Raw genomic sequence first — 14,713 nt, 5'->3', positions numbered from 1 at the left:
ATGTTCTTTGCATTGAATAAGTGTCCAGCAATGATAACGCTTCCAGAAGCACAAGAGACTGCAGATGCTAAATATCTGAAACAACAACGATACTGGAAGAACCTAGTCAGCCAGGCAGCATCTGTGGGATATAAATCTGTTTATTTCCCCCTATAGATAGTGCCTGACTTGGTGAATTTCTCCAGGAGCTTTATAAGAATATAAGATATAGGAGCAGAATTAGACCATTTGGCCCATCAAGTCTGTTCCCAATTTCATCACGGCTGATCCAGTTTTCTTCTCAGACCCAGTCTCCTGCCTTTCCCTGTATCCCTTCGTGCCCTGATCAATCAAAAATCTATCAACCTCTGCCTTAAATATACATAAAGACTTGGCCTCAACAGCTGCGAGTGGCAAAGAATTCCACAGATTCACCACTTTTTGGCTAAAGAAATTCCTTCTCATCTCTGTTCTATAAGGACCTCCAACTGTTCTAAGGTTGTGTTCTCTGGTCTTTGACTCTCCCATCATAGGAAACATCCTCTCCACATCTGCTCTATCAAAAACCTTTCACCATTCAATAGGTTTCAATGAGGAACCCTCATTCTTTTGATTTCTAGTGAATATTGGCTCAGAGCCATCAAACGCTTTCCATATGACAAACCATTCAATCCTGGAATCATTTTCATAAACCTTCTTTTAACTCTCTTCAGCTTCTAAGATAAGGGACTCAATACTGCTCACAATACTCCAAGTGAGGCCTCACCAATGCTTTATAAAGTCTCAACATTACATCTTTGCTTTTGTATTCTAGTCCTCTTGAAATGGATGCTAACATCACATTTGACTTCCTCACCATTGTCTCAAAGTGCAAATTAACCTTCAGGAAATCCCTGCACATGGACTCCCAAGTCCCTTTGCACCTTAGGTTTTTTTTGTATTTTCTCTCTATTTAGAAAATAGTCAACCCTTTAATTTCTTCTACCAAAGTGCATGACCATACACTTCCCAATATTGTATTCCATCTGCCATTTATTTTCCCATTCTCCAATTCTCTCTAAGTCCTCTACATCCTCAAAACAACCAGCCCATCCACCTATCATTATATCATCTGCAAACTTTGCAACAAAGCCATCATTTCCATCATCCAAATCATTGACATACAATTTATGTGTTGCTTATGGTAGTGATTTTGCCAGAGATGGAATTGCAGGAATTGTGTGGTAAGGTTAATCCAAAAGTTTGCAGTTCTATTTGTGACTACCTGGGACACCCCCTTTAGCTGTGGTCATTCTCTCATATCTCATAGTTAGTGTAAGTTAATGATAGAACTGAAGTAAAACTAATGGGCATACGACAGAATTAAATGGAAGGGAATAAAGGGAATGTGTTGAATGGGATTGTTCTGCTGGGGTTTGGCCTGGATGGCAATGATGGCGTCCTTCTGTGCTGTAATAATAAAGATGCTGTACAACTAAGGGTGCAAAGAAGCATGTGTGATGAAGGCAAGGCTAGAATTTAGACCAAAATGTTAATTTTATGGTTATCGTAGCTTGTAGAGATAAGGGGAATGAAACCGAAAAGAGATTCATAAATGGTGTTTAAGATTTTGAATTTAAGAAGAATATCATGCAGAATCTTTCAAGTCTTCAAAATGGCACAGATGAAGGCATGGACAATGAAGGGGCCTGCGGTACTTAACTACTGGATAGTGAGGAACAACATCACAACAAGGTCTCACAAACAGCAGTAAGATAAACAACAAGGTTCTTGCTTTATTGTGAAAATTGAGGGATAAACAAATACTGGAAAATTATCCTTCTTCAATAGCACCCTCTTTTTCACGAAGCATGAAGTTACTTAAGGTCTCAGTTAAAAATATGCTTCTACTCTGGCTGATACCAGTGCGCACCATTAATACCTGAGAGAAAGGCTTTGGGAATGGATGTGATCAGGACATGAGGAAGGTTGTGGGAGACCCAGTGAGAAAATAACAGGGAACTATATCATCAAATAATAAGGACCACCTGGCAATATTGCTTATAGCATCAAAGAATTGTTGCAGCTCAGAAGACCATTCAGCCTATCCCGTTGATGCTGGCTCCCAGCAAAGCAATCCTGCCATTCCCATTCCTCAGCACTATTTCTTCAAGCTTTTCATTCCCAGGTGCTTGCCCAAATTTGTTTTAAGCACCTCCACTAGAAGTGAATTGTAGATCATATCTGATCTCGGAGCAAAAAAGGTTTCCTTGACATCCCCTTATTTGTTCTGCTTTACAACATCTACCGGCTTTGTAATCTATCCAAGCTAGTTATTAATTAGTACTAGGAAGGGTGAGGCTGCAAGGAGAGCAATCCCATCTCTCCTTGCAGATAGTGTTATGAGTTCTCATACCATAGAACGTACAAAATATAACAGAGAACACCACAGCACAGAATAGATGCTTTGGCCTATAACGTTTTGCTGACCTTTCAACTTACTCTAAGATCAAACTAATCCTTCCCTCCCACATAGCCCTCCATTTTAATATCAACTATGTGCCTATCTAAGAAGTTATTAAAAAACCCCTAATGTATCTGCCTTCACCACCTAGCAGATCTATCCCTCAATCCATTCTAGTAAATCCTTTTCACACCTGTTTAGGCTGTTCACATCCTGCACTTAATCGACCAGAACTGAATGGAATGTTCCAGTTGCAGTGTAGCTACAGTTGTGTAAAGGGTCAAAATAGTTTCCCTTCTTCTGTACCTCTGCTTATGAATTCCAGGTTCCTATAATTTGGCCAACATTTTGCCTCTCAGTTAAGTGCTATGTGCAGTCTAGGAAGCCTCAAAGACAAAAGGATAGAAAAATATTTCTTGCACCAGCTAAAAGAAGTTAAACTAAATATATGGATTATGGTTGGAGGTCAGGCCTTTTTCTCCTGATGCCTTTTCCTCATTAATAGTTTCCAGTAAATCAAATAAAGAAGTGTATTGCATCTGGATAATATAATTTGCTGGTTCAGGAGAAATTCAGAGAAATGCGGGAATATCTGTGGGAAGGAATGTCGACCTGGTCGTGGACCTGTCCAGAAAATGAGTGCAGCCACATCAATTAGATATTAATCATATGTCACTGACGGTGGCTGAAGATACGTAAATATTGGTTATGACACTGGTTTAGTGTGATCCAGATATCTCTGTCAAAGCAGATTACCCACTAATCCTCTCACATGACAGGCAAAGAATAAATCCATTCTGTGTTAGACACAGAACTGATTGTCATTAAATCAACAACGCAAACACGAGGAAATCTGCAGATGCTGGAAATTCAAGCAACACACACAAAATGCTGGTTGGACCTCTGGGTCGGCTGGTGTGATGTACTCCATCTGGTGCTCCTGGTGTGACCTTTTATATATTGGTGAGACCCGACGCAGACTGGGAGACCATTTTGCTGAACACCTATGCTCTGTCCACCAGAGAAAGCAGGATCTACCAGTGGCCACACATTTTAATTCCATGTCCCATTCCCATTCTGATATGTCTATCCTCTACTGGCAAGATGAAGCCACACTCAGGTTGGAGGAACAACACCTTATATTCTGTATGGGTAGCCTCCAACCTGATGACATGAACATTGATTTCTCTAACTTCCATTAATGCCCCTCCTCCCCTTCTTACCCCATCCCTGATTAATTTATCTCCCCCTCCTTTTTTTTCTCTCTCTGCCCATCACTCTGCCTGTTCTCCATCTCCTTCTGGTTCTCCCCTCCTCCTTTCTTTCTCCCTAGGCCTCCCGTCCCATAATCCTTTCCCTTCTCCAGCTCTGTTTCCCTTTTGCCAATCATCTTTCCGGCTCTTAGCTCCATCCCTCCCCCTCCTGTCTTCTCCTATCATTTTGGATTTCCCCTCCCCCTCCCAATTTCAAATCTCTTACCATCTTTTCTTTCAGTTACTCCTGACGAAGGGTCTCGGCCCGAAACGTCGACTGTACTTCTTCCTATAGATGCAGCCTGGCCTGCTGTGTTCCACCAGCATTTTGTGTGTGTTGCTGTTATTAAATCATGTGTGTTAGAATGCTATATAATCTCAGACCATGACCAACCTTGTTCTAATTTTCCCCATCTTGCTAATCTGAATTTTAACTATTTGCCCTCAGCCAGAGCTGCTTCTTCCTTTCTGATCACAGAGACGCTCTATGTGCAGTATCCTCCTCCCCTCTTTACTTTCTACCCTCTTTCAGCGTCCCTGATTGTTGATTAGTGTGAACCACGTCTTCTTACCTCAGCCAATTAAAAAACAAGAACCTTGTTTCTGTCTGGATGGCATGAACAGCTTTATTTGATCATTTGGAAGAAATTGCAGAAGTACTTACCGAGAAAAGCATTGAGGAAAATTCATGAGAGAGGTCTGGAAAGCAGAAAGGAAGAGGTGTGGCTGTGATATGCAGAAAATCATTGTGGTTGGGATAATGTGGTCTCTGAGATGAGGAGAGGAGGAGGTGAGAGGAAGTTATGTCAGAACATGGTAGCCAGCTGTCAAACTACAAGGTAAATGAAAATCAATTAGAATGATACTAGATATATCCAGTGGATGGTAATCTTGTAGCCAAAGAAAATACCTCAGATGAATAGTTTTCTATTTATATATATGTATTTTAATTTATGTATCTGTCTATCTATCTATCAATCTATCTATCTATGTGTCAGAATCTGGACATCAGCTGCATGCCCAGTATTTATGGTATAATTCTATCTGGTGATGAGTGAGCCACCTTCATGACCTGCTGCATTCCTTCTGAAATCTGGATGATGAAGGAATAGGGATATTTTTGCCAGCCAGCATGGTGTGTGACTTGGATGAGAATCTACAGATGGTGATGTTCCATTAAGCCTGAAGCCGTTGGAATTCCCTGGTGGTAGGAGCTGACAGGTTGGGAAACGATGTCAATCGTATCGGGGGAGTAATCGCAATATGTTTTACAGGTAGTGCACACTTCAGGCATAATGGAGGGTGATGAAGGGAGTTAATATGTAGTGCAATGCATGGAGTATTAACACATACATGGTGCTGATTTTCTTGTGAGTAGGCTGAACTGATCTCATCAAGGCAAATAAAAAGTATCCTATTGAGGGCCTGACTTGTGCTTTGTCACTGGTATAAAGACTTAGCAGTATGAACAGGTGAGTCTCTCGCTCTTGGACTATCACCCTCTGGCCTGCTCTTATGGTCATAGTGTTTCTGTGGTTGGTTCAGAATGTTCATATGGAGTCTTGGCAATTGAAATGCCACTAAACGGCAATTTGGATAATTAATCTAAGTTGCAGATAAAAGAGTTTGCTTCACAGAAATTCATTAGAAAATAGATGTAAAGAAAACATTTCCAGAGAGCCAAATGGCACTATCAATGGTGGCTCAGTTGGCCTCAGAGTTAGGAAGCTGTGAGTTCAAGTCCCACTGCAGTGATTGGAGGACAGAAATCTTGGTTGATGCTTCAGTGTATGTTTGAAAATCTGTGAAAACAAGATCACAAGAAACACAAGAATGACAGAAAATAGGCGCTCAAATCTACCTTGCTTCTCATTATGTTCATGGCCGATCTATACTGACCTAAGCTCCTTTTCTGTACCAGTTACCCATAATCCCCACTCCTTGATCTTCAAATACTTATCTACCTCCACCTTAAATATATCTGATGATCAGGCCTCCATCACACACAGGAGCAGAGAATTTCAGAGAGTCACTACCTCTGAAAAGAAGAAATTTCTCTGTTCAGAGTATTAAATGACCACCCTCTTGTTTTGTAAGAAAATCTCCTTGTTTGTGAGAAGCCCATCTACTTTGTCAAGCCTCTTTAGAGATCATTGAAGATTTTGACCTTCTGATAAGTTATTAATGAATCCAAAGAAAAGTGTCATATTTAAACCTGATGACCTGCTCAATAGTTACCCTCATTCAACATTTCTAAGACAGATTTTCAATATATTACTAGATAATTATCTGCAGGTTTATTATGTGCAAATTATCTGCCTTCTTTCGTAAAATGTAATCCTGGCTTTGAAAACTTGTGATTTGCTGTAAAAAGCTATGGTGTGTACTGAAAAGAGACGTAAATGGTTCTAGGTAAATGTCAATCTTTCATTCTTTGTTATACATTGCCATTAATTACAGCTAAGGAAAGAAAGATCAAATCATGCCTTTTGGTTAGCTGGATGCTCTGTGAAAGTAGGTTGAAAATTCACCCCTAATAATGACATATAATTTGTAAGTTTCTCTGACAAATTGCAGAGAAGATTGTATTTTAATGTAGTGTTAAGAGGTATGTGGAATAGAGCATCAAATTCAGTGAAAATGCTAGGTATGTTTTAGCAAACAAAATACTGTTACGTAAAATTCTTTAACCTTATATATCTATGATCTATGTTCATAGCCATGAAGAGAGATATCGTTTTCCTAATTGATGGCTCTCCTTTTATGGGAAGATCTTTCTCTCAAGTCCGTGAATTCCTTCTGAGGATAATTCCAGAGCTTAACATTGGACCAAACGAAGATCATCTGGCTTTGGTGCTGTATGGTTCTGTCGCAAGGGCTGAATTTTATCTCAATTCTTTTTCAACTGTAGAGGAAGTTTCAAACGCAATAAGAAAGGTGATGCCAAAAATGGGAAGGCCCCTCAAAACAGGTGCAGCACTGGACTTTGTGATAAGGAATGTCTTCAATCCATCTGCAGGCAGCAGAAGAGATGCTGGAGCTGCACAAATCCTGGTGCTCATCACTGCTGGGAGATCCTGGAGTAATGTTGGGCCGGCAGCAGAGGCAATGAGACAAGCTGGTATTGTGCCAATCGTTGTTGGAGCCAAGAATGCTGTAATATCGGAGTTGCAACAGATCACTTCTGACCCAGATTCTGTGTTCAAACTAAACACCTTCCAGGAATTGTCAACTATTCAGCAACAGCTGCTGTCTAAAGTTCAACCAGTGCTTGAGATCGACGAGCCAATAATAATTGTCAGTGAAGGTATAAACCTTTGATAAAGTTAAGTAGGATAACAGAGAACAAATAATTCATTAAATTGAATAATTTCTAAATCCATCATCAGAACTTAAATGTTTCTTGATTTTGGCAATAAAAGGAAATAACATGCAAAAAGCATTTTCTATTGTTGCAGTTATTCCAGCTTCTTTATTTTTAACTTATATTGTAGCATAGTTCCATAATTTGTGAAAAATGTGCGAATTGTTTTCATGGTATAAAACTGTTGCAATTGGATATGAGCACAAAGCTCAGTGACATCATCAATTTGAGTAAGTTGTTCTCTTTTACGAACATCATGCATCTTCAGGTTTAAGTTTTCTTTTAAAGTTTAATGCTGTGGATCTAAGCACTTCCTTCTGAGTACTGTACATTTTAGACCCCCACTGAATTTGTTTCCTTTTGTCATGATCTTCTAGAAAATTGATCGATTTGTACTTGTTTTCTGCATACATCATGTCCATGGAAACACTGCTGCCTACTTTGAGGTGTTTATGCTAATTACTGTAGAAGTCCCACTCATTGAAAAATCAGTCTTGCTCCTGCAAGTGTCTTTTCATATTTTTTTTAGTATTGTTGTAGTTTTTGCAGGAAATCAACAATATGTGTGGCTTTCTGTAATTTCTTAACCACAGAAATTTGATCAAAAATTCACGATCTACAACCTTTATAAATAACTCACAACAAACTGAAAATTGCATCACACAATTGCAAGTAAACCATACACAGTTGGCTGTGACATCCCCATAGGGTGTTTATTTCAGCTGAAATCCATCCATTCCTCATAGTTATTATTCTAAAAGGTCAGTTCTAGCATTTTGCCGTGGAGCTTGAGGAGTGCATGAACTGGTCCCTTGATCTGTGAGCCCAAGTTACTGCCGAGCATGTGGGGGGGAGGTCTGAGGTTTGCTCTGGACATGTGAAACAAATCTGTGGCCTGTTCCATACTCCACAGTTCTCTGCATTTCTGCATTTACACCTCCTCCCATTATCTGAACCCTTCCTGGCCTCTTCCAATCCCTCTTCATCTCGGTTACAGCCTTGGGCTCTTATTGTGTGAATTCTTTCCTCGAGGTTAGTACACAATTCATGCCTGGCTAGAAAGAAGTTGCCGTCTGTGAAGTGCACAGGCCTGGTTGAAAATTTTCGAAGGAGAGAAAACAATTATAATGATTGCTTAAAGGAAAGATATCTCAATTTTGTCATTTTCTTTTGGGTTTGATATTACCGCTATGTGCAGGTCCTGTTCAGCACATTTACAAAACCAATGGCCTTATTGCTAGGCAGTTGCTTTTAGATTTGTCTAAACTTGAGTTACTTTGTCTTTAGCAATAATGGTCTTGATTCAGAGAAAGATGCCTCTGAGAAGCCATATGGCAAATTGTCAATGCTAGTCTCCATTTGGTATAAAATGAGAAATTATTCTACAATCTGCAGAGTAAATAGAGGTGATTTAATTTCTGGAATTTTGTACCTATTGATGTTCATTTTATTTTTCCAGTTGTGCCAAAGGAAATGAGTGAGAGAGATGTTGTGTTCCTAATTGATGGATCAGACAATGTTGGTGACATTAATTTACCTGATGTCCGAGATTTTGTCATAAGAATAATTCAGCAGCTGCCTGTCGGACATGACAAAGTGCGAGTGGGTCTGGCACAGTACAGTGATGGCACAGAGGCTGAGTTCTACCTGAACACTTACTCATCAAAAGCTGAACTACTGACTCATGTCAAAAGCCTCAGACTGAGAGGTGGGAAAATAGCTAAAACTGGCTCTGCACTTGAATTTGCCTTTAAAAACTATTTTACTAGTTCTGCCGGGAGTCGAATCCAGGAGAATGTTCCCCAGTTCTTGCTGCTCATCACTGGTGGGAGGTCCAACGATAACGTGGAGGTGGCTGCGGATGCACTGAAACGAGCTGCCGTCATGACCTTTGCGATCGGTGTTAACAATGCAGACGCAGCCCAACTGGAGGAGATGGCAATTGACCCAAGTTTGGTCTTCAGTGTAAATGACTTCCGCTCTTTGCCAGATGTCCTGAGTCAATTGATGATGCCGCTGACAACATTAAGTGTTCCGACAGTAATTATTGAAGAACCAACAGCAAAACCTGAGGAGGAACCTCTCACCACCACAGAAGGTACCTGAATTATGTTCTCTGCTTCTTGCAGTTATTAATGGTAATTGCTGGGATCAAGAATCAAGGATCATGTGTTACAAAATTGTTGTGGTGTTTTGGTGCTACATGCAACAAAACCAAAATCATTCAAGAACTATGCAGAATCAAGAAGCATATAAAAAGAAATTAAGAAGTACAGTTATGGAATAAAATGTGCATATATACCTAAATACCTATGTAGATTAACATTGTAAACAGCATTATAAAAAGTAGTTTGATGTGTTTACAGTACAGTGCAGTGACTGAGGTAATGTTTATAATAATTTATAAACATTCTTAGATTTATCAAATATTCTACTGACTGTTAAGGTAAAATACAACATGTATAATCCATGGTCATGATTTCTTCCCTTAGTCAGGTTCATTGTCTTTTTTCTCCCTACATCGCTTCTGTCAACCTGGACTTCAGAATCCGCATTCCAACGCTGTTAACTCAAGGACCTCCCCCTATGTTTTATTGCTTTTCGCTGTCAATGTCAATGAGCATTGGGATAAATATATTTGAGTATTGTGCTTTGTAGTGAGCTTCAATGTCAGGACAAGAAACTTGGCCCTCAGACCAAAACATTTTTCATTTTCTACTCTCTAATACTTTTACTAATTACTTTAACTTTATGATCCTTATTTCCCTCTGGCAAGAAAATTAAAAGTCTTTTTTTATTCCACTTAGGTACCTCGTAATTTACATACTTTAATAAAATCTTGTCTCATTTACTCTGTTCCAAAGAAAATGACTCTAGTACGAACTACTTAATTACTTAAAAAAATTTCAGTTCTGGCAAAATGCTTGTATAACCTCCACTGCAAACATATCTTCTTCTGTAATCTGGTAACCAGAACTGCATACTGAAGTCAACATATAGTCTTAACGTGTTTGTGTTTATGCTTAGTGGTCAGGAAGGAAAGAAATTCCAACATGAGGGATATTGTGTTCCTTGTTGATGGCAGCCCCGGAATGGGGAAATCATTTTCTCATGTCCGTGAATTCCTGATGAAAGTAACCCAAGAGCTTGACGTTGGACCTGACGCAGATCAAGTTGCTGTTGTTCAATACAGTTCTGACCCAAAACTTGAATTTGACCTCAATGCTCATTCAACAAAAGATGAGCTTTTGAATGCAATAAAAAGACTGAGATTTAAAAGGGGAAAGCCCCTCAACACGGGTGCAGCGCTGGACTTTGTCACAAGGAATGTCTTCACCCCGGCTGCGGGCAGCAGAAGAGATGCTGGAGCTGCACAATTTCTGGTGCTCATCACTGCTGGGAGATCCAGTGACAACGTCGGGCCGGCATCGGAGGCAGTGAGACAGGCTGGCATTCTGGTCATTGCTATTGGAGCCAAGCTTGCAGAAACATCGGAACTGCAGCAGATCACCTCCAACCCAGATTCTGCTTTCGTCCTGGAAAACTTCCAACAAATGTCAACTATCTCTCAACAGCTGCTGTCTAAAGTTCAACCAGTGCCTGTGACTGAGGAACCAACTCTTCCTACCCAGGAAGGTAATAGACTTTGACACAGTGTAATTAATGTGATTTATTCAAATTTATGTTAGAGCACATGAAAGAAAGGAATGTTATGTACATTGGAGGTGGGAACATATCAAATATAGATTGCTCACTTCCAGCTTAAAGTAATTTCTTCACTCCATAGCTAGAGATGTCAGCATGTTAGAATGCAAAGCAATTGCAACGATTCCTAGTGCTACTTCTGACCTGGAACACTGTTACTACTGTGCTGTGCTAATATTAATGAATGCATTAAATCACTGATACTGCAGTTTAGGGGTAGAAATGGACTGTAGAACTTAGCATATTTGACTCCGTTCCTATTTCATCATTGGGTTTGACCCAGTTTCAATATATACTACTATCACCTTTCCTCCAAGTTCCCATTTTTACATAGAGCATAAAATATAGAACAGTACAGCATAGTACAGGCCCTTCAGCCTATAACATGCTAATATTTTAACATATTTCCAGATCAATCAAATTTTTCCCTCCCACGTAACCCTCTGTTTTTCTTTCATCCATGTACCTATCTAACAGTCTTGTATATGTCCCTAATGTATCTGCTCTACCACATACCCACCACTGTGAAAAAAACTACCACTGTGAAAAAAGAACTACCTCTGACATCCTCCCTGTACTTTCTTCAAAACTATGCCCTCTCATATTAACCATTTCCACCCTGATAAACGGGTGCTGGCTGTCCGCTCTATCTATATCTCATCATTTTTCTGGAAAAAAAAGAAAAGCACGATTAATTAGCATGTGACATGGGAAATGCCATATAGTAGTATTCTAACTAGGACTTTTTTATACAGTATATAATGGTGCCAGAGTTGGTGTGCAATAAATTGTTGGCTTAATGTCTTGTGTTCTGGGATCAGAAAACTCGGTTTGTTGCATCTTGCGTACTTGGAGAAGAGTTTCTCATATTAAGCACACAGTTAAATTGCAAACATATAGATTGATGTAAGTGACCATACGAATAGGCTTCTTGTAAGTCTCAACCAGAAATTCAAAAAGTAAACAGAGAATAGTTGGAAATTGTTTTTATTTGTTTCAGAATTTAGAAGATTTTGTATTTAAATCTTAGAGTTTGTTTAAGATCCAATGTGCATTTCTCTTTCAGTTGTACTGAAGGAAATGAGCAAGAGAGATGTTGTGTTCCTTATCGATGGATCAGACAATATCGGAAACGTTAATTTACCTCATGTCCGTGATTTTGTCATAAGAATAATTCAGCAGCTGGCCATTGGACATGACAAAGTGCGAGTGGGTCTGGCACAGTACAGTGATGACACAGAGGCTGAGTTCTACCTGAACACTTACTCATCAAAAACTGAACTTCTGTCTCATGTCAAAAGCCTCAGTCTGAGAGGTGGGGCAACAGCCAACACTGGCTCTGCACTGGACTTTGCTATTAAATACTATTTTACTAGTTCTGCTGGGAGTCGAATCCAGGAGAATGTTCCCCAGTTTTTGCTGCTCATCACTGGTGGAAGATCCAACGATGACGTGGAGGTGGCTGCGGATGCACTGAAACGAGCTGCCGTCATGACCTTTGCTATCGGTGTTAACAATGCAGACGCAGCCCAACTGGAGGAGATGGCAATTGACCCAAGTTTGGTCTTCAGTGTAAATGACTTCCGCTCTTTGCCAGATGTCCTGAGTCAATTGATGATGCCGCTGACAACACTAAGTGTTCCAACAGTAATTATTGAAGAACCAACAATTATGGAAGAACCAACACTGACTGATGAAACAACAATTATTGAAGAACCAACACTGACTGATGAAACAACAATTATTGAAGAACCAACCATTATTGAAGAACCAACCATTATTGAAGAACCAACCATTATTGAAGAACCAATAATACAACCCGAGGAGGAACCTTCTATCACTGTAGAAGGTAACTACACTGTATTTATTTTCTTTCCTGTCCATTAGGAGAAGTGGTAGCATACTTATGAACATTAATTACACTCTTATCAATTGTTTCATTGCCTAATCAAATACAGCTTGTAATATGGGGGATTTAAGGGATGTATTTGACTAACTATCCTGCTTATATTCACTCAATATGATACAGCTTATAGGAGTTGCATTTAGTGCATCTGGGCTGCAGCACGTCCCAAAGTTCAAAGTAAATTTATTATCAAAGTGCATATCTGTCACAATATACATACAATCCTGAGTTTTGTTTTCTTGCAGGCACACTCAGTAAATCCAAGAACTAATAAATAAGCAATAAATGTCAAGAACATAAGATGAAGAGTCCTTGAACATGAGACCATAGGTTGTGGGAACATTTCAGTGATGGGGCAAGTGAAATTGAATGAAGTTATCCCCTTTGAATCAAGAACCTGATGGTTGAGGGGTAATAACTGTTTCTGAACCTGGTGGTAGGAGTCCTGTGGCTCCTGTACTTTCTTCCTGATAGCAGCAGCAAGAAGAGAGCATGAACTGGGTGTGCAACAGTGCTCTGTGTAGATGATGCACTATCAATAACTCTAGGAGACTGGAAGTGAATGATAGGCTTTTATTAAGCAGCGAAAATGGAGCACGACCATGTTGAAGACTGAGGGAGGAGCAGTGCCCCAATCACCTTTATACAGGGGTCTGTGGGAGGAGCCACAGGAGCAGTCAGCAGAGGGGCATGTCCAGACAGGTATACATGGTTTACCACAGTAGATGTGCTCAGTGAAAGGGAGGGCTTTACCTGTGATGGACTGGGCTGTATTCTTAAAGGTCCTTTATAGATCCTTTCCAAAAATTAAACACTTTTAAGGCATCAGAAGAGATTACTGATACATTCCTACCCCCAACAAAGAATTTCAGAGATTGAGCAATTTTCACAAAGGTTAATGCACCTTGTCATGAATTGGACATATCTACCTTAAATTTAACACTAATTCATGGCCTAAATTCATAATGCAATAGTTATACATGTATTTTATACCACTATTTCCAACATAAAATCTTTTTGCTCATTCAACGTAAATGTGGTTAAAACTATTGCTCAAACAGAAGTCATTCTTTAACTTTCAAAAGAGTTACATTGCTGAAAAACAGGTTGTTAAATTTGTTTTCATAGGTTGTAAGGACTGGGCTAAATGCATTGTGGGATTTTTGTTGAAATGTGTCCTTATATGTGGAACTGGCATAATATTTATGATTGTGAAAAACAGCTTTGTAAAATTTAAGTTAAATGCCCAAAGGACTCAATGGCATTTTTGTGAAGCATTATAAATCAAACATATGGATTTAATTTTTATATTAAGCTCAGAATTACCCATATTATAACAGATCCTCTCTTGACAACAACATTACTCAAAAAATCAGTTTCTTATTGTTCTTTCTAACTGTCAAAGTCCTTTCAAGCAGAAAAGTCCATATGAGATGAAGTTGAAACCTTGGCAACTGCTGTACGTTTTGTAAATGGTGCACACTGCAGCCATTAAGTCCTGACTGTGGAAAGATGATAGACAGTGTTCTAAATGAAGCAGGCTGCTTTGGCCAAATAGTAATGAGTTTTCCTGATTGTTGTAGGAGGCACTCTCCTGGGCTAGTCAAATATCCCAGACTCGACCAATATCCTGACTAGAGCTTCACTGTCTGTGAAAAGCCTTTCAGTGTTCAGGACAAGCTTATTGACTTGCTGATCTCAAGTTTTGATCTGTGTCTGTGCACCAGTGTTTGTACACCTAGTCGATTTAGCTTTCTGGTCAGGAGTCAACAACAGGGTATTCATCATGGAGTTCTCAGCAAAAATACAAGAGTGGAAAATGAAACAAATAAAGCTTTTTTGCAGATACTTATTGCCTGGCACATTTTTTTTTCCAGATAAGTTACCATTTTTCACCTCAAGCTTAAAATATTAAACAAATATTGAGGGCAGAGATTGCTTTATTAGCTGTGAAGTTGTGAAATAAACTAATCATGAATGAATATCCTAGATATGACAATATATTAGAAATAATTTTATTGATGAAACATGTTACAGGTTTATTACAGGATAAGGTCTCAAAG

At 39.4% G+C, this 14,713-nt stretch overlaps 1 protein-coding gene across 2 annotated transcripts in view; it reads left to right on the top strand.

Moving 5' to 3' along the window:
- LOC140728285 (uncharacterized) overlaps positions 1-14,713 on the top strand; it is a 142,331-nt gene that overhangs the window by 36,866 nt on the left and 90,752 nt on the right. For both annotated transcript variants that reach the window (XM_073046786.1, XM_073046785.1), the window contains exons 5-8: positions 6,395-6,982; positions 8,499-9,137; positions 10,067-10,675; positions 11,811-12,593. In XM_073046786.1, coding sequence (XP_072902887.1) covers positions 6,395-6,982; positions 8,499-9,137; positions 10,067-10,675; positions 11,811-12,593 — 2,619 coding nt within the window. The remainder of the gene's footprint in view (positions 1-6,394; positions 6,983-8,498; positions 9,138-10,066; positions 10,676-11,810; positions 12,594-14,713) is intronic.

This window comes from Hemitrygon akajei, chromosome 5 (genome assembly GCF_048418815.1).
Source record: "Hemitrygon akajei chromosome 5, sHemAka1.3, whole genome shotgun sequence".
Classification (NCBI taxonomy): Eukaryota; Metazoa; Chordata; class Chondrichthyes; order Myliobatiformes; family Dasyatidae; genus Hemitrygon; species Hemitrygon akajei.
The sequence above is the reverse complement of the archived record's forward strand: the minus strand, read 5'-3'. Positions and strand labels throughout refer to the sequence as shown.